The sequence below is a fragment of the Hirundo rustica genome, chromosome 6 (genome assembly GCF_015227805.2).
Source record: "Hirundo rustica isolate bHirRus1 chromosome 6, bHirRus1.pri.v3, whole genome shotgun sequence".
Classification (NCBI taxonomy): domain Eukaryota; kingdom Metazoa; phylum Chordata; class Aves; order Passeriformes; family Hirundinidae; genus Hirundo; species Hirundo rustica.
This window is the reverse complement of record NC_053455.1, coordinates 6,785,025-6,807,008: the sequence shown is the minus strand read 5'-3', so window position 1 is coordinate 6,807,008 and position 21,984 is coordinate 6,785,025. Positions and strand designations below refer to the sequence as shown.

Here is a 21,984-nt window from a genome sequence, read left to right as displayed (position 1 = left end):
GCAATGGTACAATTTTAGCATAGCAATTAGAACACCACAAAAACAAAACAAAAACCCCCAAAACCCACAAGAACCAAACCTTATTCTTTCCAAACTGCTGAGGATTTTGTTGTTGTTTTTTTTTTTTTGCCCATGCAGAATGACATAGCTGTTACGCCTTATCTAAGAGAAGTGCTACAGGGGCTCATTACATACATTTTTACTAAAGACAGCTAAATTCCCTAAAGTTCCATTGAAAAAGCCATCACTGAGATTCACGAGCAGTAACTTTTACAGAGATAAGCAATATTTTAATACCTTAAATTGCTTACTAAGAAAAGTACTGCACAGGACTCAGCAACAACCAAGTACAGCCTAAGTGAGCTGAAAGCCCTTCAGTCTGTTCTTTTTCCCACTGCTGTAATGGTACATTAGCACTTGTCCAGCTCCTCCACTGAGTTATTGCAATAGCTCATACTCAAGAACAAATTAAAACACTCCCAGGCCTTCTTTTTTTTTCCTTAGAGCAATAAACATTAATTAGAAATAAAATCCATTTTCCCTTATTCTCTCATGCATTTTTCAAGACTGATAATAAACCTTATAATAAATACATTCTTGCCTTCTCAAATCTGGGCCCTCAACTCAACCAATTTCTTTAAAAATTAATAATAAACCTGATATGGTTAGCACATTTTATTCATTGGCATTCAAAAATCATCTAAAATGAAGCTTTCCTCTGACTCTAGGCACTTTAACATCATTAATAATATAACACAACCCTAACAGCATTAGAGTAATTATTTCAAGGGGAAGGCAGTCCTTCAGACCTCTGTGGATACTCCCACCCTTCCTCGTGCTGGGAAATAATCTTAATTCTCTTGACAAAATGCTATTCTTCATGCCTTTGGCACAAAGAGATGACTGGGTTCAAGCTATTTCTGGTAATGATAGAAAACAATCCCCCAGTCCTGGAGAACATCCTGATACCTGCTCCTTCCGTTTTATTAGGACAGAAAAACAACTGGCTTCTGCTGACTGGGACCAACTGGTCTGCAATCGTTAAAAGCTTTCCAAGGCAGAACGGGGGTGTTAAACACCAGCGCTCATCCAAGCAAGATGTTCTGCTTCAAAAAGGAGCTCCTGGTGCTGTTCCTCTCACTCGGGCAGGGCGGCGGCAGCAGCAGCTGCAAGCGTGATGTGCTCTGCACCTCCTTTGCCGTCGGTTCCCACAGCTGTCTTGTCGAATCCTGCCAGCCTGTAGAACACGGTTGCGACTGCACTGCTTTGCCAGGCGTCCTTGGAAATGCGTGTCATGGGTGTCAGCTCAGGCAGCCCTTGTGTGCTGAGCTGAAATGGATCCAGAACAGCCTTGGGGCCACCTTCTGCAGATACGACTACAGAGAAACACAATTCCTGTCCAAGTTCAGTGTTAGGGCACACCCCACCCCCCTCTTGGAGTGCCCACTGCAATCCTTACTTGCCTTAAAATGCAGAGGTAATTTAAAAGCTCCCTCAGTATTAATGTCAGGCCATTTTCACACTAACAGTTCAAAGTCAAAGTAAACAAGTTTCAGCCACATACAGACACTTTCTGCTTTTTTAAGTTACCAAGCACATACCATAAAGACAAGTCTTGCTTTGTAATCACTGATTTTTTTCCCCCTGTACAGTTATTCAGATCTCATTCCAGAATTCGTCATCTGGTTAATTAACAGATTTCAGTTTGTTCTGTGTTTAAGGGGAGATTGTTTGTGGCTTGACTCTGGGAAAATGCACAAACGAGGCAACAGCTTGTTTTTCAGCTCCTGTCTTTGCATTTGCTGTCCAGGAGCCAGGGAAGCATGTAAATTAGGAAGCACATGAATCTTGCAGGATTAGCATTTCTCAGAAGGCAGAGAAATGACAGTACACCTCCCAGTCTCAAGACAGAAAAATTGATCATGTACCATTTCGGGGGTGGATTTTTTCATGTTTCTCTGCCAAACTACTGATCTGCAATCTTATTTTTATTTCATTCATCCCTCTTTCAGTAACAGCAGCTCCTCTGTTGGTAATATTATTGCTTATATTATGATTCCTCAAGTGAGGTTAAGGCTGTATGATGAAAACATATGTCACATACAACTATACATCATCTACAATATAGGAAATCTATCAGGATTCGTTTGGTGCAGTTACCTGAGCAGGCTGCATAATAATCCCACAAGAAATATTTCCCAACGTGAACATCAAATATGTCAGATTGCCTCAAGGCCAAGAAAACCAGAATGTACCAAATGAATTTGCTTATAAGGATCTACTCCTTCAGAGATTTAAATTAAACTGCAAAGAAATTTTCCCAAGTAATCCCGAGAGTGTAAATTTAGGAAGGAAAAGGCCAAAACCTTTAGATATTTTCTTAGTAAATATATTCTACACCCCAAAGCTTAATTCAGATCAGCTTTTTTTATGGTGCATAGGTATTTCAAGGCAAAAAAGAATTGATTCTAATGCTCATGGTAATAAACAAAATGTTTGCTTCTGGCACTTAGAAACTGAAACACAGTGGTCCCAGGAGATCAACACAATGCTGTGCTTATCATGGGCCATCAGATTTCAACCTGCATTCATCCAATAAAATAAAGCATAACTTCTGCTTGGCTAAAAACTAATTTTCAGAAATACACCTAATCTTCAACAGAAGACATGAAATGATGGCAAATCCTCAGCTTCTCCTGGGAATGTGTTTCTGGTGGTTAACCATGGAAAAATGCGTGTCTTATTTCCTATTTGAATTTGTCTGGCTCTTGCCTCTGGCCATTACTTCTTATTATGCCTTTCTTCAACAGATTAAAGAACCCTTTAATATCCTGGATTTTCCCTCAGGAATGTTCCTATACACTACAATCAAGTCACCTCCCAATTCTCTTCCAGATAACTTTAACAGCCTGAGCTCTTAAAATATCCCAGTGTAAGGCATTTTCTCCAACCACCAAAACATTCTGCTTCATTCTTTGCCTCTCTCTTATTTTCCAATGTGCTTCTTAAAATCTGAAAACCATCACTGTATGCACTACCCTGTGATCATTATATTGAGGTCAAACATGAGAGGTAAAATAAACACTTTTTAATTCCTTTGTTTATACATTGATTAATCCTTTTCTGCCATAGCAGCATACAGGAGAGTCGTTATCTGATTGCTTACTTATCTAACCTTTAATTCCTTCACAAAGTCATTCCCTTCAGAGTCTACTTTTTTCCAGTTATGGTCTCCACACTTGGGTTTTAAGATACACAGCTATTAGGTTTGATGAATAAAAATTCACTAGGTTTGAACAAGCTTCCTGTACAAACTGTATTGATCAGTGTCCCATCCTCATCATTATTTACAATTCCATTAATCCTTGGAGATGAATTCTTGCAGCAGCAGGTTTGGATCTGCTTCCAGATAATTCCTAAAATTGTAGCAGGACATGGAACATTTTTAGACACCATGTCTTTCAACTATGTTGTCATACAGATTTCTTCTTGAGATATGGCAGCAAATTCCATTTGTATGGTTTGTTGGCACTGTATAATGAGAATATCATGCAGCACCAAGTCAAGTACCTCCTCAAAACAGTATTGATAGCTATTTTAACTAAAATACTGTAGATCTTTGTTTCAATTTTTTATTATTTGAATTCCACATCAGATTTTATATTTTGATTAGGATAACTATTAAGCTAACCAGTTGCTCAGGTCATATTACTCATCCTTTTAAAAATTACACGAAGCAATAGTTTATCACTTGTTTAACCTCCTGATTTTAAGGCAAGATACAAACACACAGGAGCAGCATCTGTAGTACAGATACAGAAGCGACAGTGAGCAGAGATCCCATTTCTCCCAGCATTTCCAGGATGGAAACCGCACTGTGGAACTGTGGACTTGCAAAGTACCTGCTCACAAATATCCTGGTCCTGCTGAACTCCCAGCCCTGCACAAACACACTCGAGGAGATGTGGAGTCTCCTCCCGACTATGGAGATGGGATGAGACACGACTCCTCGCCTCAGGCACTCAGAACCTCCCCGAGCGGCTCCGCAGCCGTGGTCACTGCCGGCCCCCATCGCTGAACCGGCCTGACCGCCGCGGCTATGACCGCTCGCTGCCTTCGCTTTGCCTGTCGTGTTTACACCGCCAGATTCAGGCTCCGAGAACTCTTAAGCAGCACCACGGGAGGTTTAGGTGGGTCATTAGGAAGAATTTCTTCACGGAAAGGGTGATTAGCTATTGGAATGGGCTGCCCAGGGAGCGGGTGGAGTCCCTGGAGGTAATTAAGGAAAGGCTGGATGGGGCAATCAGTGACATGGTCTGGTGGAGAAGCTGGTGATCGGTCACAGGCTGGACTCGGTGATCTCAGAGGTCCCTTCCACCACAGTTGATTCTGTGTTTCTATAATGAAGAAGGAGAAGGACGAGAATGAGAAGGAACCGCAGAAACCCCATCCACCCCGCAAGCCGCCCTACGGCGCCTCTGCCCCTCACATTCGAGGCCGCCCCACGCCGCGCACCGCCTCGCGCCGTGCTGAGCTCCGATTGGCTGCGCCGCCCGCGGGGGCGGGACCAAGAGAGAGCCGCGGCCAATCCGCGCCGCGATGGACTCTTCCCGCGGGGTGGGGGCTGCGCGCAGGCGCGGCGGGGCGGGGCCGGCGCGGGCGTGAGGGAGGGAGCGAGCGGGGCGGGCGTGAGGGAGCGAGCGGCGAGAGGAACCGAGGGAGGCGAGGGTAGTCCCGCGGTATCCGCGGCCCCGCGCCTTCCCGCGGGTTTCTCTTCAGGGAGCGGCTTGCTTTTTCCACGGAGCCCCCGTGCCCCTTTCCGCCCCTCAGACGAAGTCCCCCGCCGCCCTCCGGCGGTATGTCTCTCGGCCAGCGCCTGGTCCGGCTGGCCGCCCACCTGCAGGACCCGCGGAAAGTGGCCGCGTTCCAGCGGCTCTGCGGGGTGGAGGGGCCCTCGGGCTGGGCCGGCGCGGAGCCACGGGGGCCGGTGGCGAACGGTGGCCCCGCGGGCGGGCTGGCGCATCCCGCTGGGAACGGGGCCGTGCCCGGCGCGGCGGGAACCCCGCGGCGCTGGAGAAGGAGGCCGCGCCGAAACTCGCTGACGGAGGAGGAGGACGGCAGCCAGGAGTTCGCCACTCGCAGCCGCTTCCTCTACTATCTGTTCAGCCTGGGTACGGAGCTGGGCAACGAGCTCTTCTACATCCTCTTTTTCCCTTTCTGCATCTGGAATGTGGACGCCTGGCTGGGCCGGAGGCTCATCATCATCTGGGTGTGGGTGATGTACCTGGGGCAGTGCACCAAGGATGTGATCCGCTGGCCGCGTCCTGCCTCTCCGCCCGTGGTGAAGCTGGAGGTCTTCTATAACTCCGAGTACAGCATGCCCTCCACCCACGCCATGTCGGGCACCGCCATCCCGCTGGCGCTCTTGCTGCTCAGCTACGGCCGCTGGCAGGTAATGCTCACACCTCCGTGTCCTCATCCGTGCGCTTTCCAGTCACGGGCTGTAAGCTTGTGGCAGACTTGATTTCTCTTCAAGAGGGGAGGTGGCTGCGTTTGGTTGGGAAAATTGAGATTCGTGCCTTTTACCCTTGCCTCGCTCCTTTTTTTTCTCTTGTGATTTAAGCGAGTGCTCAGGTAACGAGAGGTGTTCTAGTAATTGCGTCTTGTGAATGGAAGTTGTGCTAGCTTTGGGGATTACCTCAGCACACATGAAAAGTCCGCGGTAACAATCTGCGTTTTGTCCCTGTGAGGGTTTTTTTTTCAGCTTGTCCATTTGCGCAAAGTTTGGATAAGCATCCAATGTTTTTACAGGCATTTCGTTTTACAGAGTGAGAATTTGGTGGGGAGCCAGTAACTAAAGGGCTTCTTGTTGATCCTTCTTTGCTTCGAGTCACTTCGCAGCGTCACCGAGTTGTAGCTTTAGCCTTTTCTCTAACGATTTTATTTTCCTTAGCCACAAGCTGGAAATGATTCTGGTATTTGTACTTTCAGGAGGTTCTACAATCTATCACCGTGTTCATAATTAGCAGGAACTGATAATCTGTGATATTTTCAGCACCTTCATTCAGCAGAGTCTCTAAAATCTGGCTGTTGCACTTGGGGTCAATAGATAAGTTAAAATAACACTGCTGATCGCCTGGTTTACGCAAGCAGTGGCATGTGCTTTGGCGCTGGCTGCTGGAAGCATGGCAACAGCAGCAACTCCAAAGAAAGCACATCCAGCCCTGTAAATCACTGCACCACTTCCAGCTGTAACTGAGGGAGAACGCTTTCCCAGATAAATGTCCAGTGCGGCGTTTTGCTGTGTAATGTTTAAGTTAGGCAGTAATTCGACTCTTAAGTTGTTGATGTTTACTAATCCTAACTGTAATACCCGCCTGGTTTAAGTTGGATGTAAGTCATGTCGGAAAAGAGAACGAACTCTGTCTAAGCTTCGTGCAGGGGCTTGCTTAACTCTTGTCGTCCCAGTTACTGGTAACAGTCACCAGTTGTCTGCTGGCGCTGCCTGACACTGTGGCTCTATCTCAGCATCTAGAATGGGTGACTGAAAGGAATGAGACGATTAAGGGTTAGAGATTTTATTTGGCCTCTCTAACCAAAGATATGTATCTGTTTCTGCAAGGTGAATGCATGTGCCCAAAAGGAAGCTCTTAGGGATTCATGTTTGCTAAGAAATGGTGAAGTGTTATCAGCTGGAGTTATGCAGACATAATAATTACATATATATATATATATATATATATGTGTCATTTTTGTGAGTGTTTGAAATAAATATTTGAGGTTTTGCCACTGAGATGCTTCATCTCAAATTTATTTTTATTAAATGACCAAAATCTGTGTATTTGATTATTGCTTGTTGGATGTGTAGGGCTGGTGTCATTTGGAAGAACAAACTGGAGCTGTACTTCTTTGCATGTGGGAAACTCATTTAGCAGTACCAGTCGATCAGCTTTGCACAGGCTGATGTCATGTGTGCAGAGGAGAGAGAACCTGTCTCGATTGCCTTTACAGAACCAGCAAACACGGTGTGAATGGTGTTTTTGCCAACGAACCAAGTTCCGTCTGTGGTTTGCCAACCCTGCCACTGCAGTCTGTTAAACACTCTGCTAATTGACTGAATATATTTACCATGAATGCATGGTAAGGAATCATAAACATTCAGCCTTGTTATTTGTGTAGGGCTGTGCTTAAGAAATGGAGAAGCCAAGTGTTTGAGTCTTGGTTTCAATTCCTTTTTCTGAGAAAATTAGTATGAATAAACGACCTCTCTGAGATCAACTTCTGTAATTTTGAAATACTCATGTAAAAAAAAAAAAAATCCCTTCTGATTTTTAAATTATTTCCAAAAATTAATCAGTAATTAACCAACGGCATGCCAAGGGTCTTTTGATTAACCTCTAGAGTTAAACTTTCATCTGACACTTCTTCTGTTCTCCCTGTTTTACTTGTCTTGAAAGGGAGTAGAACCTATGTGACATCTTTTTGTCATGGAAAATGGTGTTTTTCTGGAAATGCTGTTAAAAAAGATTGATTTCAGAAGCTCTTGGAAAGCTATTAAAGATAAAGGAGTTTTTAATACGATTTTTATTAAATTCTACAAATTTACCAGTAGGTGCAGGTGGCACTTTTCTGTATATATTTAGTATAAAGAAGCCTTACACAGGGCCTGATTATGATGAGACAATATCTTGGGATTGTTGGTTCAGCAAATCCTGGTGGAACGAGGCTGAGGATGAATTTAAGCAGGTATAGGTGTAACTCTCCACGGGGACTTTTACTCTGGAATACAGACAGCTTTGAGTTTGTCACTTTGAAGTTTGTACTAAAGAAAGCTCCTCTTGCTCTAAAAGATGGTACACCAGTGAGGAGGGAATCTCTTGTGTAGCTCACTTGCAGTTTGCTTTCAGTGATCTATGACTTCCTACTATTGTGTAATAGTTATTTTCTATCAAAGGCAATCTATTTGAGTCTTTTTCTTGAAGAACATAGAGAACAGAGAAAATGTGCTCCTTTTTTTCTAGGTGTGTCCCAGATTTTCCATTTAAAACCATGTTTGGATTTCTTAACCTGTTGAGTTTGTGCTTTTCAATTTTTCAATGCCTTTAAGCAATCCTGTTACAATAATTTTCTTTTCACAGAGTACTCAAAAGGATTTTTGACTATACAACTAAAATACTTTCTATAAACGTAATTGTTCAAGTAAAATATTTTCAGAGATGGTTTTGGCAAATTATCACAATTAGAGACTTCAGGCATAAGTAATATTCAATGAAACTGTCTCTCAGACAGAAGTGAGTTGCATATTAAGATAACTTCCATAATGGCTAACTGTTCTGTCCATTGTATCCAATTTTTTCAGTTTCTTGTGTTATAAGAGCTTGCCTGAAACTTTTGATTCTACTTGCATAATCCATATCTATTTATTTGTTTAATATGTTACCCTTCTGCAAGGAGAAGCATTTATTTCAAAGACATTTCAGTAACCTTGACATACAAAGATTCATGAGAATTTGGGAATGTTATAAATGTTGATTTCAACCGCCCCTCCCCCTTGTCTTTGATGTGAAAGAGGAGGGCAAACACTTAAAAGACAGTGAGGTTATAGATCTTGATACAATGTAGGAAAAAGTAACTTTTAGCAAATTGGGGAAAACCTGTTTTCTTTGAAATAGTGATAGTTTGAGCCAGGCTCGTTTGTATCATGTCCCAGATGTGAGGAGGAAGAGATAGCGTGAACTGCTAATTATCCACTAAAATCTCCAAACACTTAGGCTGATACTACTGGAAAAAGTGGTTTTTATATTTTGTTTATGTTGAACTGCTGATTTCAAGTAGATACCACGATGTATTTTATTAGAAATGGTCCTTGAGTTGGGATGGTACCTGAAAGTGTCATAGGTGTGTTGGCTTATTTTGAGGAGGAAAAAAAATAAATATCAGCCAGGGGATACAGAAAATTTGCTTCTCTCCCAGAGTTCCTCCAGGATGCAGCGTGGCTCTAGCAGTAGCTGTGTGCATTAGGAAATGATGGGTTTGCCCTCCTTCCTGAGCTCAGTGAGGAGCTGCTGCCTCTCGCTGTAGCCACTGAGCAAACTTTGGTTGACATTCAGCAGGAGCCCAGAGCCTGGGCTGATGAGTAGCAGGCCTTTAACTATATTAACCAACGCTGATTTACCTTCTGAAGCAGCTTGTGGTGCTGAGTATGACAGCATTGTCCTCCCTGGGTAGTGTCTGGCAGTGTTTGATATGCAAAGCCTGTCATCAGTTACTGTCTTTCCACCCTCTGCTGCTAATGGTGACCTGGATAAACACCACTTCAGACCTTGCAGTAGGGGCATCTATTCTCCAGTGGCCTCTCTGATGTATTTTTCATTTACAGTTTTCATTTACTCTGTGCTCTTTTGACTCTCTGGTACCGGTTGTGTAAGAGTCTTATGTGGTACCACGTGAAATTCCCTTCCAGAAGTCTTTCATCTGCACTGTGGCTTTTATCAGCCAAAGCTGGTGAATGTAATTAAATGAGATGGTTTTGACACGACCTGTATTGGGATTTCAGGGAGATGGGCATCGCTCTGTGGTTCTGATTGACCACTACTGAAGATCACCTCTAGAATTGTCTGCCTGCTCTTTCATTTCAAAAGGCTAAACTCTCTGATCCCCACTGGAAATAGGGAATAATTGGTTGGGAATAATTGGTTATTGGGGATGAATAAACAGCCTAATCACAACAGTGCTGTAAAGAGAATTTTGCAGAAAAGGGCACATTCTAGTTATAAATGTCTGTCCTTGGTGAAAGGCTTGCATTTTCAGTAAGATTGATGTCATGATAAACCGGAAGCTACACACAGAAAACCATCTCTTAACGTACAAAATCTGTGTGCAGGAGCAAGTGCAGTCCCTTCAGAAAGAGACACATCATGTCCCAGAGAAGCCCAAATGGGCCTTTGGCTGAAATACTGAAGTGTTGGGAAGAAATGTTGGCAAAGAGATGTGTGCATGCTTGTCTAATTGGTCTTCTTGTACACGTTTCTTAAACAAACAAAAACTCTTCTGACATGGGAAGCACAACTGAGGGGATGATCTGCAAACACAGAATTACCCACACGATGATTTGAGAGAGAGATGGGAATTTGGAGGGTCAGCACTGGCCTTGTCTTGTGTGCTTGAGGTGTAAGGTCTCCTGTGGGCCATATTAAGGCCTGTAATTTGTAAAGGGAGCTGAAAAAAAGTTGTTGGATGCAGGTGTTCTTAAAAGTTTGAAAAGAGCACAGCCAGTTCTGACAAATGTCACTAGGGAATCTCTGCCAGAGAAATACAGCAGCCTGTCTTATTAGACTATGTTGATAGTCATTATATGTATTTTTCAGTTTTGCCTAAGCAAATCTTTAATTAGTGTAAAGGGTCTTGGGGGAGGACATGTAAAAACAAATGCTCTAAGGTTGGATGCAGAGTTTTTGATGAAAAAGTAATTCAAAGGAAATACTTCTCAAGCCATTTCTTTTTTCTTGGTGCATTGTACACATGTAAAGCACTTACTCTTTCAAATAGGGTGTGCTAATTAAACTGAGAAAACACTATTTTGCAGAAAAAATGCAGTTTTAGGTATTGGGGCATAAACAGAGCAAGCAATAAATGATTCTTGCTAGCTGTGTTCAGAGAGGGATTATTTTTTAATTACTGCAATGAAAAGAAATAACAAGCTAATTCCTATTGTTACTCCTTAATTTCTTTTCAGATTAGGTGTAGCAGAAAATTAAATATTTTAACTTCCTTCAGGACTGGCATTGAAAAGTTTATCTTGGAATTTTAAAAAGAGGTTCTTGTAGTGATTTGAAACACTGAGGTTTTTATGTCTCTTGATATTAATGTTGGTCAGTGCAAGAAGAAAATAATTGATAAATGTAGCTTAACCAGTGGTATTTACCACCTGGCCCATTTTGAAATAAAAAGTTTATTTTTCCTGAAATGACTGATTGGTGGTCTTTCTTTTCTAACAATCCTCTTCTCCCTTTTCTTTTGCTCCCTTCACAAAATCATTTTTATGCTGTGCTTTTTGAACTCATCTGTCCAGCTGGAGTCATTCCCATAAACATTGATTATAGTTTTTCATATGACTGCTGCCAATACATGGCCCGAATACCTTATTAAAAGCCTGGTGCTGCAAGTGCTGCTTGGATTCTTTCAGTGAAACTTTAGCCCAAAATAATTGTCTCAAACTCAAGTTGAACTTCTGAGTTATGATATGATTAAAAAAGATCATTATATACTGTAGAACACTGAAAATATTAGGAAGTTACTTTGGAATCATTTGTGGGTGCTGGAAACCTCTCCGGTGTAGAATGCGCTTTAAAAAGGTAAAGAAGTGAGCATTTAGAGTGTCTTTTAATAATGTTCTCTTATGAAAGAAGGAATTTTCTGACCTAGGTCAAAGCTTTTAGGACAGATTGTTTCCTTATGAGCATTTTTAAACAATGGTTATGTTATTAAGACTCTTGGCAAAAAGATCAAGGAGAGGGAGGAGGATGGGGAAGGGTTTTGTGCATAGTCCAGTCAGAGCTTGAAAGTCAGTTTTGGAGGCTGTAGTGGAATTTTCTATAGGATGGGAGTTTTCTTTCAAAAACACAGGGCATAAAGTTCTCCAAGACTTACTGTGAGTAGTTTCACTGCTGTTTTACAAATATGAATTTAATTCAATTTCTTTGATTAAAACAAGATTCTGGATGTGGGAACAAAATTGAGGTCTGAAACATGATGAGCAGTTTATTCAATCAGTTTTATCCCTAGCTTTACCTTAATATGTGAAGTTAAGAAATCAATTAACTTTTTTAAGAATTATTTTTTAAATAACATGCCTATTGGTTTGGGGTTTTTTAATTTATAAAAAAGAAAGCAGTATGCAATTCAAAGGAAAAAAAACCCCACACTCAGAATTGTTAAGGTGGCATGTTGGCTATGGAGGAGGCATAAGGAGTTTTTGAGGATATACATAAGATAGTCTTAATTGAGGGCATGGAGACAGGGTTTGAGATGTTTGTGTCCAAAATGGGCGGCTCCTGAGTATCTGACTGAAAGTGACACCAAGAGTGGTCAAGAACAATGGTACATCAATATCTTTTATCAAAAAGAACAGCTGAGAGAATGAAACCTGGTTTCTATGTCTACCCCTCCCAGCTGTGATCTCTGACAACCTTCCACACCCTCGTCTGGAGGGACATGTGATGCCAGTCTGCCTTCTGATGCCTACCTGTGTAAAACCAGCAGTGAATTGGGGAAGAGAGTGGAAGTAAGCTTGTGATCTTTTGTCCTTTGTGCCTCTGTAGGTCTGATCTGGCATGCCAGGAACCATGGGACTAAAACTGCTGGAATTCAGCTGTCTTGCTTTAATAGCTCTCATTTAAGTAGAGACTCAAGTCAACGTTATAAAAATAAAAGGTGCTTATGACTGTCTTCCCTGAATACTTGATATAAGTTTATATTCAAATTTTCACATTTCTCTCATAAAATGTGCCTGTTTTAAGTAGAACACCTAGTAAAATCTTTGTTTCTTCCTTTGACTATGCATTTATGATTAAGAGAGGAGACTCTTGAAATCCATTATTATAAGACAGCATTATTATAAGGCTTGCTGGTACCTCAGCCTTGCAGGCAACAATTTGGAAGTAAGTTGATGGCATCAGCTTTTTTTACAAGGATCCAGGTGATGTCCCCTGTTGGTGGTATGACTTGGCATGCTGCTGAGCTCAGAGGTGTGTGGGAGTGCTGATATCCTCCTTTAGTCACCTTGTGCACTTATCCTTGTATGTGAGAACCAAACACAGCTTGTCTTCCCACCTCAGGGCAGATTTTAAGCAGGTGCTACCGGATTGGTGTTCTGGGAATTCTTGAACCCAGTGGCTGCTTTAAAAGGTAGGAGTGAAAACAGGCCAGGGAGGATGCAGGGTGTTGTTCCCAATTTGTGATCAGTAATTAAAGGATGCCTGTAAGGAAGATGGGAGCCAACTCCTTTGGGCCTTTTGTGCTAGGAGAAGGGGTGATGGTTTTAAACTGAAGGAGGATTAATTTAGATCAGATGCAGGAAAAGTTTTTTACTTCTGGTGGTGAAACACCGGCACAGGTTGCCCAGAGAGGAGGTGGATGCCCCATCCCTGGAAACATTCTGGGCCTGGCTGGATGGGGCTCTGAGCAACCTGTTGTGGTTGAAGATGTCCCTGCTCCGAGCAGGGTGCTTGGACTAGATGGCCTTGAACTGTCTCTTTCAACTCAAGCTATTCTACTGTGCCTTGCTAGAGAAACTAAACTAGCCCGTGTTCTCAGTTGGTTTAAGGAGTATTTATTCAGAATTAGAGTAAGATATGACGGAGCCAAATAATTTTTCCAAAACATTCTTCAGAGCTGGAGTTTCCGTTTCTTCCACACCCCTCCCCTGTGACTTCCCTGAGAGCAAGCATTTCTTCTTTCATTTTCAGAATTATTGTAGTCTCCCTGCTGTTTACAGTCACCTGCTCAGGACTCTTAAAACAAGACTTCCCACCTTACTATTTCCTTCATACTCCTTGTTCTCAGGATTTTGTTGTTTAGTTGCTCTAACCTCCTCCTTTACCCTGTCCCAGCCTCTCACCTACAGCATCATGAACGGCTGCCGAGCCTGGCACTTCATTCATCTTCCTACTAAAGCTCCAGCCTCTGTCAGGTACTGCAGAAACAGGACAAATCTTTATTTATTAAAGAAAAGCCTTATCCCTAATTGGGCTCTGAAAGCACAAAGGATGCGTGTCAGGAGACAAGAACGGACATAGGGTATCAAGTGATGGCCAAACAGTTTGAAACTTGAAGCTGCTCTTTGCTTCAGAGGCCACAGGGTACAGCTGTCCCTGCACATGCAGCCCTTCTGCTTGGAGAGTGCTGTGGGAGGGAGGGAGGGAGGAGCAGCACCGTGCAGGGAGCATTCCTTCCACCCTGAGAGAATGGCAAAGGGAAAAGCACGGTGGAGCAGAAGGATGTGGCTGCACTTGGAGGGTACCAAAACGCTGCTTTTGTGGCTGCTGTAGCAGTGTTGGTATCTGGTAACTCTGCAGTCACGTGTGAGTGTGACAGAGTTACTGGTGCATTGCCCGGGATTAGCAGAGTTCTGAAAGGCAGGAAACTTGAGTTTGTTCTGTCATCATTCCAGTCAGAAATGAGTCACAAGTACACAGTTCTGTTTAGATCCAGTTTGTAGATGAATGTGATAGAAGCAAAGACAAATGTTGCTGCAGGAAGTAGAGTTTAGTCTAGATAGAACAGAACTATGAGCCGGACATTTAGAATTTATTTTAATATGAAATCTGCTTCTTATATGAAATGTAATCTTCCTGATTTTCTCTTAATTGGAGAATGTTATTTTGGGTTTGTCATGCAAACATGGTCCTGGAGTTGAGAATTCAGGGAAGGTTGGAAAAATGCAGAAGAGTGATAATCCTATCTCAAACCTTTAACTGAAAGACTGATTTTGGAACTTTACAATCTGTTAAGTGGCCTTCACAGAGGACAGAGAATTTCCTCCAGTAATTTTAAAGATATTTTCTCTAATTTGCTGGATATTCTACCCTTCAGGTTGCCCATAAAAGGAACAAGGGGAAGAAAACTGCCTGTAATTCTTAGATTTTATTCCTAGGTTTGACTACATCGAGGCTGCCTGTTTATATTGAAAATGTTTATCGTAGGAAGCAAAGCAATTTTGGAATTGTGCCATTTTATCTTGTGACTGCGTCTTTTATACGATAGTGGCAAAAAAAGGAAGCTGTATCCTCTCTTGTACAACATTTTTGCAATAGTGGGGAAAGTATTTCTTACTGTGCTGTAATATGTAAAATTGCATAGTTTTATCTGAAACCTGAAAAAGTTAAAAAACTGGTTTTCTACATGATATGTACTTATTAAAGCAAAATAATTTATTTCTCCCTGGTAAACAGTCCTTATTAATAAAAAGTGAAAAGTCAAAAATAATTGGAAGTAATTATTTGATGATTTTTTGTTTAACAAATGTGGCTTGTAGGAGAAAATTTATGTGGGCTTGGAAAGAACAAAAAAGGTTACTGTTAGGAGTTTCATGCTGATACCCAGAGATTGAGTCAATGATTGCAGAAGCTTTAAAACAAAGAATTGAGGAAGGAATTGAATTTCTTTGTAATTTTGTTATGAGCTCCTCCTTTTCAGGAAAAAAAGTGAAGCCACATTATTCTGCCTGTGTCATTGCTAACAATGCTGGTATGTGATGGAGCTGCTTCACCCAGTGAAACACTGTTCCATGGTGTAACACACTTGTCTGTGCCCAAGTGGTCAATTTGGGATGTCAGAGCGTGGCAAGACAACTGCTACAGAGATTGATACAGTTCTTATTGCTTTGACAAAGATCAAAGCACTGAAATTCATACATTCTAAATGCAGGGAGGACAGAGGAAGGTTGAAAGCTTGACTTAATAATGATTTTAAGAAAAGGTGCTCTGCTTGGCCTGTGGAGGCTAGGGCAAGGAAAAGGGTAAGCGTCAGTGGCATTAATTGGAATTAATTATGGGATGTTCAGAGTGATTTTTTTTTTTTTAATTTATTTTTTCCAAATTCTAATACAGTTTCTGCATTTTTCTTTCCTGCCAGTATCCCCTTATGTTTGGACTGATCCTGGCATTCTGCTGGTGTTCTTTGGTTTGCTGTAGCCGAATTTATATGGGAATGCATTCAATTTTGGTAAGGAAATAATATAATCTACTACTAAACCTTTTGGTTTTTTTAATCCTTTTCTGATTTTATAAGCTTCCATCACATTGAAGGTTTTACAGGGCAAAATTGTATACAGATGTATTTGTTTGAATGTCCTACCACACAGAAACAGAAGACATGTTTCTTCAGCATAGAAATTGATAAAATAGCTAAAAAGTGGCTCTTATGCTAAACTTATACTTGTCTTTTATAAACTCAGGCCACAGTTGAAACTTAACAGGTGTTTAATGTCATTTTTTAGTGCAGAAATTGATGACTGCTCTAAAGTGTAGACTAAATTTTCCTCTGCAGAGTAGAAATCATTTTGCAGAATGAGAAAGAGGCTATTAAAAGTTCACTACACATCAGCTGCTCAAAGCATGTGCATTTCAGAGTGCCACTCTACATGCTAGAGTTTCTAAAACCGGGTAACAGAGTTGTCATCTTTGAAAAACAAACTCATTTATTAAACAGGATTAAAACTCCCTGACTGTAGCACAAGTGCATGCAATGTAAAAATGAGAAAACAAGAACACTACAAAGTAGTAATTGCAATGCAAGACCACTAATGAGGGTAGCTAAAGATGCTAGAAGAAAAGCTAAGAGACAGAAAAGGATAAGCTGGTAGGGAGTAGAAAAGCTGGTAGATGAACACAGTGTAAAAGGAGCATGGGAAGATAAAGCAGCTCAGAAAAACTAAATTATATTTTTGCATTTGGGAAGTTAGATGGCTTCCCAATCTAAAACCAGTCTGTCATGGATGATGTGATGGACTGATAGTTCAGCTGACACAAAATGTCAGAGAACAAAGGCATGCAACAAATAGTGAGCAAGCAGACAGGGCTGTTCTGCAGTTTCACATCTGAATCCTCTGCAGAGTTTGAAGGAATACATTTCACCATGTGGTGCCTGCAATATACATCAACCACTGTGCCTAAGTTTGGGGGGAGGAGGTGGCAAATAGAGCAGAAAGCTTTTGTTGCTTCTGAAATGAACAAGTCTGATGTTTATATTAGTCAATTTTATTAGAGCTTTTATCAAGCTTTCAATTAGTGGAAGCAGATAAAAGTGATTCATTGAAGCTGGAGCAATACAAACTCTGCTGATTGAAGTTCCACCTCCTGGCTCATGTGGAAGAGCTGATAAGCAGGAAAATGAAGGCAGGCCACTTTGTAGTGCTTGCATTGCACAAATTCTTCTTTAACAATTGAAGGTGACAAATTTAGCAGAGAATTCCATGCAACTGAGTGATCAGTCAGCAGTTAACTGAAATTTAATGCTGAAGTAAAAAATAGAGTAACCTTTTCATTAAGAAAACACCTTTAAAAACAATAGTAAAACTGAAAATCAGTTAGGCAGCCACAGAGTTTATCTTTTCCTCTCCTTTAATATTTAGAAACAGTTCCCATTCTTCCAGCATTGTTAATTCTGAAGCTGGTGGGAAGTTGAAGCTGCTGTAGTGCCTGGCTGCAGTGGCCCTTGACTGCTGCCCCAGCTGCTGCTGCTGCCAGTGTTTGGGTGTGTTGGCGCCCAGGCCCTCAGAGCCACTGTTGAGCTGTTTCAGCAAACTTAAGTTGGCAGAACACATTTAGCTGGGCTGGATTTGTGCTGACTGTAGGTTGGATGCCCTGGACACAGACCAATGTTGCCAGCAGAAAAAAATCCTAGAAGAATCACAGAATAGTTTTGGGTTGGAAGAAACCTTTAAAGATCATCTAGTCCAAGCCCCCTGCAATAAGCAGGGACATCTTCAGCCAGAACAGGTTGCTCAGAGCCTTGTCCCACCTGAACTTGAATGTTTCCAGAGACAGGGCATCCACCACCTTCTCTGCACAAGCTGTACCAGTGCTTCCTCACACTCATTGGAAAAAAAAAGTCTTCCTTATATCCAGGCTGAATCTCCCCCTTTTTTAGTTAAAAACCATCACCCCTGCAAGTTCCATGTAGGATCCTTTGATCAGAACTTCGTTCATGATCTGGTCAGGATGCAGGTGATTTGTAAACAGATGATCAAATGCAATTCCTTACCTTATGTTTAGGGTAAGAAAGATTGAGTGTTGAAAAGGGAAAAGACGGGAATCCACAGGTTACTTTTAACACTACAGCAGTTAGGCTTGTATTCTTGCTAATGTAACTTGAGGGGTTTGTGTTTTTTTAATGGTTTTTACACTGATAGCATATCTTTCTCCTCAACAGGATGTTATTGCTGGATTTCTGTATGCTATTCTTATCCTGGCTGTCTTCCATCCAGTCGTGGACCTGATCGACAACTTCAACTTAACTTACAAATACGCACCCTTAATTATCATCAGTCTCCATTTGGCCCTGGGCATCTTCTCTTTCACCCTGGACACGTGGAGCACGTCGCGAGGAGACACGGCTCAGATCCTGGGCTGCGGTGCCGGCGTGGCCTGCGGCTCTCACGTCAACTACATGGTGGGTCTGCAGCTGGATCCTCCTCCCCACGCCTTGCCCTTGTCTGTGTCCTCCCTCACCGTGACGGTGTTTGGAAAAGCCATCCTGCGGTTGTTGATTGGAGTCGTTGTTCTGTTGTTGACCAAAGTGGCCATGAAGAAAGCCACGATTCCGCTGGCGTGTAAAATATTCCGCGTCCCGCACGACGACGTGCGGCGAGCCAGGCAGCGCATGGAGGTCGAGCTGCCCTACCGCTACATTACCTACGGAATGGTCGGGTTCTCCCTCATGTTTATTGTTCCTTGCCTCTTCCACTTCATTGGTCTTTCCTGATGCAGTTTGGTCACTTTGGGTAGGGAGAACTGAGCTAAGTTGCTTTTTGAAGAGGTGCACTAGTTTGCTAAGGGAAGGCCGGCCAGCTTGGTTTTTAGCAGGGTCTTCCTATTAACAGCAATACAAAGCAGGCAAAGCATTTAAAGGGCTTTGCACATCTCTGGGGATGGTTTAGGGCCAGCAGTCACGCATCAGTCCAGGAGAAGTGCTGACCTCTGTAAATGCTCTTTTTGGACTTATTGCTGTAACCAAGTCTGTGTGTGTGTGATGCAGTGAATGTATCTGGGATGGCTGCCAGTCTGTACCTGTCACCGTACACTGACACTTCAGCAGCTGTGTCTGACAGCTAATCAGAAGGCTCCATTCATCATCTGTTTGCCATTTCACGGTGATTAGTTCAAGCTGTTGGACCATAGACTATTAAATTTGCTTTCTTTCCTGAAGTCCTGCTTCAAGGTATTTCAGCTAACAGTTGTTTCTAACGGACCAAACTCGTACTGAGGTTGAATTTTTCTAAACAAACAAGCAGAAGCCATTTTCCTTAGCCCCCTTTGTGGAGAAATATGTCTGGATTAGCATAGATAGATATCACTAGAGTACATATAATTCAGGTACTGTATTTTATGGTTTAATAACTGTGCCTTTCTGTTGCTAAATTAAGAAATGCCATATATACTGTGATGTAAAAATGCCTAATTTTATTGAAAGTCTTACATAATTAGGCAGGTACTAAAAAATGTTATATTGTCCATGTTGCTGACATGGTCCAAGTCAACCAGAATGTTCAGTTTTTCCTGATGAAAATTGCATAAATTAAATGACTCATGAATTGTGTCCTTGAGCTCAAGATGTTGTAAATGAACAATAGTCCCTTTTGTAAGTATTTTTAATGTGTATTGTAAGTTACTGCAAGAGGATATATTTTTCTGGAGATTGTTTATACAGTGGATGGATATTAAAAATAAATTATTTAAACATATAAACAATAAAATCACCCCATTCTGCAAAGAAGTGGGCTTCACTTATTATTCCAAACTAATCTAGAAGGACCACTGCGTTTAGGTATTTGGTTAGAAAATATAATACTTATTCTAGAAAAATCTGTATTTTTATGCATTAATATACTATATTTAAAGGTGATTATCACTTTTACCCGATTTAGATAGTTTATAAGACAATGTAACAATTAAAGTAAACTTGTAATCATTCTGCTTGACAGACGGTGAGCAGTCTAGAAGGACAGTATGGTCAATGCATGAACAGTTCATGGTGTCTAAATTTGGCAGGATTTTATTATGTGCTTTTGAGCTTTCCATGATCCTTTTCCCTTCAAGTGTAACTTCACGTGCCTTTTTCTGTTTTGTTTTGTCTCATTCATGCGTTGCCTGATCTGTTCTTTCCAGGTCAGGAACTTCATGCAGGAAGCTCTGTCTCAGTGTCTGTCCAGACACAAATTACTTAATTTTGTATTGTATGTATGTGTTTTTCAGAAAAAACATCATTTGGTTGGGAAATACGGTGATTAGATGGAATACAAACCCTACATTTTTTGTAAACAATACTTGGTTTTAGAACTTTGGGTTTTTTGTGTTGGAGATATCTCTAAGCTGTTAGTATGTAGATTTACAAAATCACCTTCACTTTCTTTGAAGCAGACAAGGTCTATGGTACACTGGCACTGGATGATGTGAAAAATTTACTTTTCTGGTGCATTTTTCCAGTGCATCCTGAATGCACTGCTATGAATGTATTCAAACAGAGGCATTCAGAACTGAGAGTGTGTTAAACAACTTCCATAGCTGAAAAGACATTACCCAGTAGAAAATGGTTAGCTTGTTTCAGTGCTGATTTCTCGATTTGATTTTTGGGTCTGTTCCTCTTTTGCAGTTCAATGCTGAATGTGCAGTAAAAGGTAAATTGGTTTCTGGGGTTTTGAGAGTGGGATTTCCACTGGTTTGGCCTCACACACCAAGATAGCCATGAAATAAATAGCTGGGGGAATGTACACAAAATGCCTTATGCTTAAAGCCCTAAGCAAGTGGTGTAGTTTCAATTATATTCAATTAGTCTGAGGACTGTTAAAAATAATAGGATAATTTCTCTGAAATTTAGGGCATATTCTCCGTAAATATCCTAGCTTTACAGTTTATAGCAAAAAATGTTTAAATTTTAGCACAGAAAAGGTAAGTGAACAAAACTAATTTTTTAAGGTACATATTGAACTTATAGAAACTTCAAGTTTACCTCATAAAGAGCATAATTAAAGCTGTATTTTCTAGCTGTGCTTGCTCTCTTCTAGTATTAATGGAACATGAGATGTACTGTAGAGGATCTGGAAGGTGTGAAAAAGATCACACAGGGCTTTCAACAGGCTGAGGAAAACTGCACTGTAGCTTATTCTGCTGTCATAAACATATTTTTTATATTTTTATACATTACATTGAGTAAGTTCAAAATGTCACGTTCCATGTACCAGTACCCAGGAAATGGCCATCAGAGTGTTTGTACAGCACCTTCAGCAGCTACTTCACTGAAGTTTACATGAGAAAAAGTTCTACTGTTCTATTTTCATGTTTTATAAGGGGTTATGCTCGAGAGGGCAGTTAGCACAAAAAGTCATGCAATATGAATACCTTTAGAGAATAAAGAATCACAGACATGTAAATGCTTAAAAATCCAAGTAAAGTATTTGTACAGGAGTAGAATTTTGTTTACTAATAAGCTAAGATTCCTTGGAATTGGGCGTAACAAAGCAGCAGGTAAAACTGGAGCACTGTCTTTGCCCTAATCTATTCTTGGAGTTGAACATGCAAAGTATTTCTAGTGTTAGCACCAGCTGGTACCAAATTCTTTATTTATAAAGTTAACATAGCTTTAAGGGGTAGTCAACTGTCTTTCCAGAAGGACAGTATGCTTGAAACCCTTTATGATGTGGTGCAAAAACATCCTGTTACATCCTGAACTCCCTCAGTCCCAGAGAGAAATCCTACTTTATAGAACCAGGTAAAAAAGCACATTTATTAAAAAGCTGCAGGCTAAATTTGACTTATTTTAAAATATTGTATGAAATAAACCTTAAAACCAACAGGCAGATAGAGAGCAATTTGACAAAATTCTGTTTTCCAAGAGGTGGAAGAGACGCAAATTCGTCTGAGACTGCCTTAAACATAGGAGCAGGATTTTTTCTGACCTGGCCCTCAGTCAGAACTGACATGTGCATTGCATCTTGGGTGAGGTTTAGAATCTGATATTTTGGAAAAAAGTTTCATGTTTATAAAAACTGTGTGATCACTTATGAAGCTGTTGGGTCTCTGATCAGGAGGTGAAGGAGCAACTTGAAGGTAAATTGGCAAACCATAGGGAGCTGGGTTTTGTTTATTTATTTGGATTTTTTTTAAGGTTATGTACAGCATTTCTCATGGAAAGAAAAACCAAACAGAAAGATTAATTTCTTTTAAAATGGCATTTCCAAATGTGATATATGGCTTTTGTGTTTTTTTT

The 21,984-nt window shown here is 41.2% G+C and overlaps 1 protein-coding gene across 1 annotated transcript; it reads left to right on the top strand.

The window, feature by feature from the left end:
- Positions 1–4,687: 4,687 nt before the first annotated feature.
- On the top strand, positions 4,688–21,984 carry SGPP1 (sphingosine-1-phosphate phosphatase 1). Its single transcript, XM_040068501.2, has 3 exons — positions 4,688–5,452; positions 15,634–15,723; positions 17,932–21,984. Exons 1-3 carry the CDS (start codon positions 4,859–4,861, stop codon positions 18,481–18,483), a joined length of 1,236 nt encoding a protein of 411 aa, XP_039924435.1. The 5' UTR covers positions 4,688–4,858; the 3' UTR covers positions 18,484–21,984.

Excerpts from the sequence above, each read along its gene's own strand:
- SGPP1 (XM_040068501.2), top strand. The coding sequence starts at position 4,859 with ATGTCTCTCGGCCAGCGCCTGGTCCGGCTGGCCGCCCACCTGCAGGAC. Across the intron at positions 5,453-15,633 it reads TCAGCTACGGCCGCTGGCAG|TATCCCCTTATGTTTGGACT; the intron begins GTAATGCTCACA and ends CTTTCCTGCCAG. Across the intron at positions 15,724-17,931 it reads TGGGAATGCATTCAATTTTG|GATGTTATTGCTGGATTTCT; the intron begins GTAAGGAAATAA and ends TCTCCTCAACAG.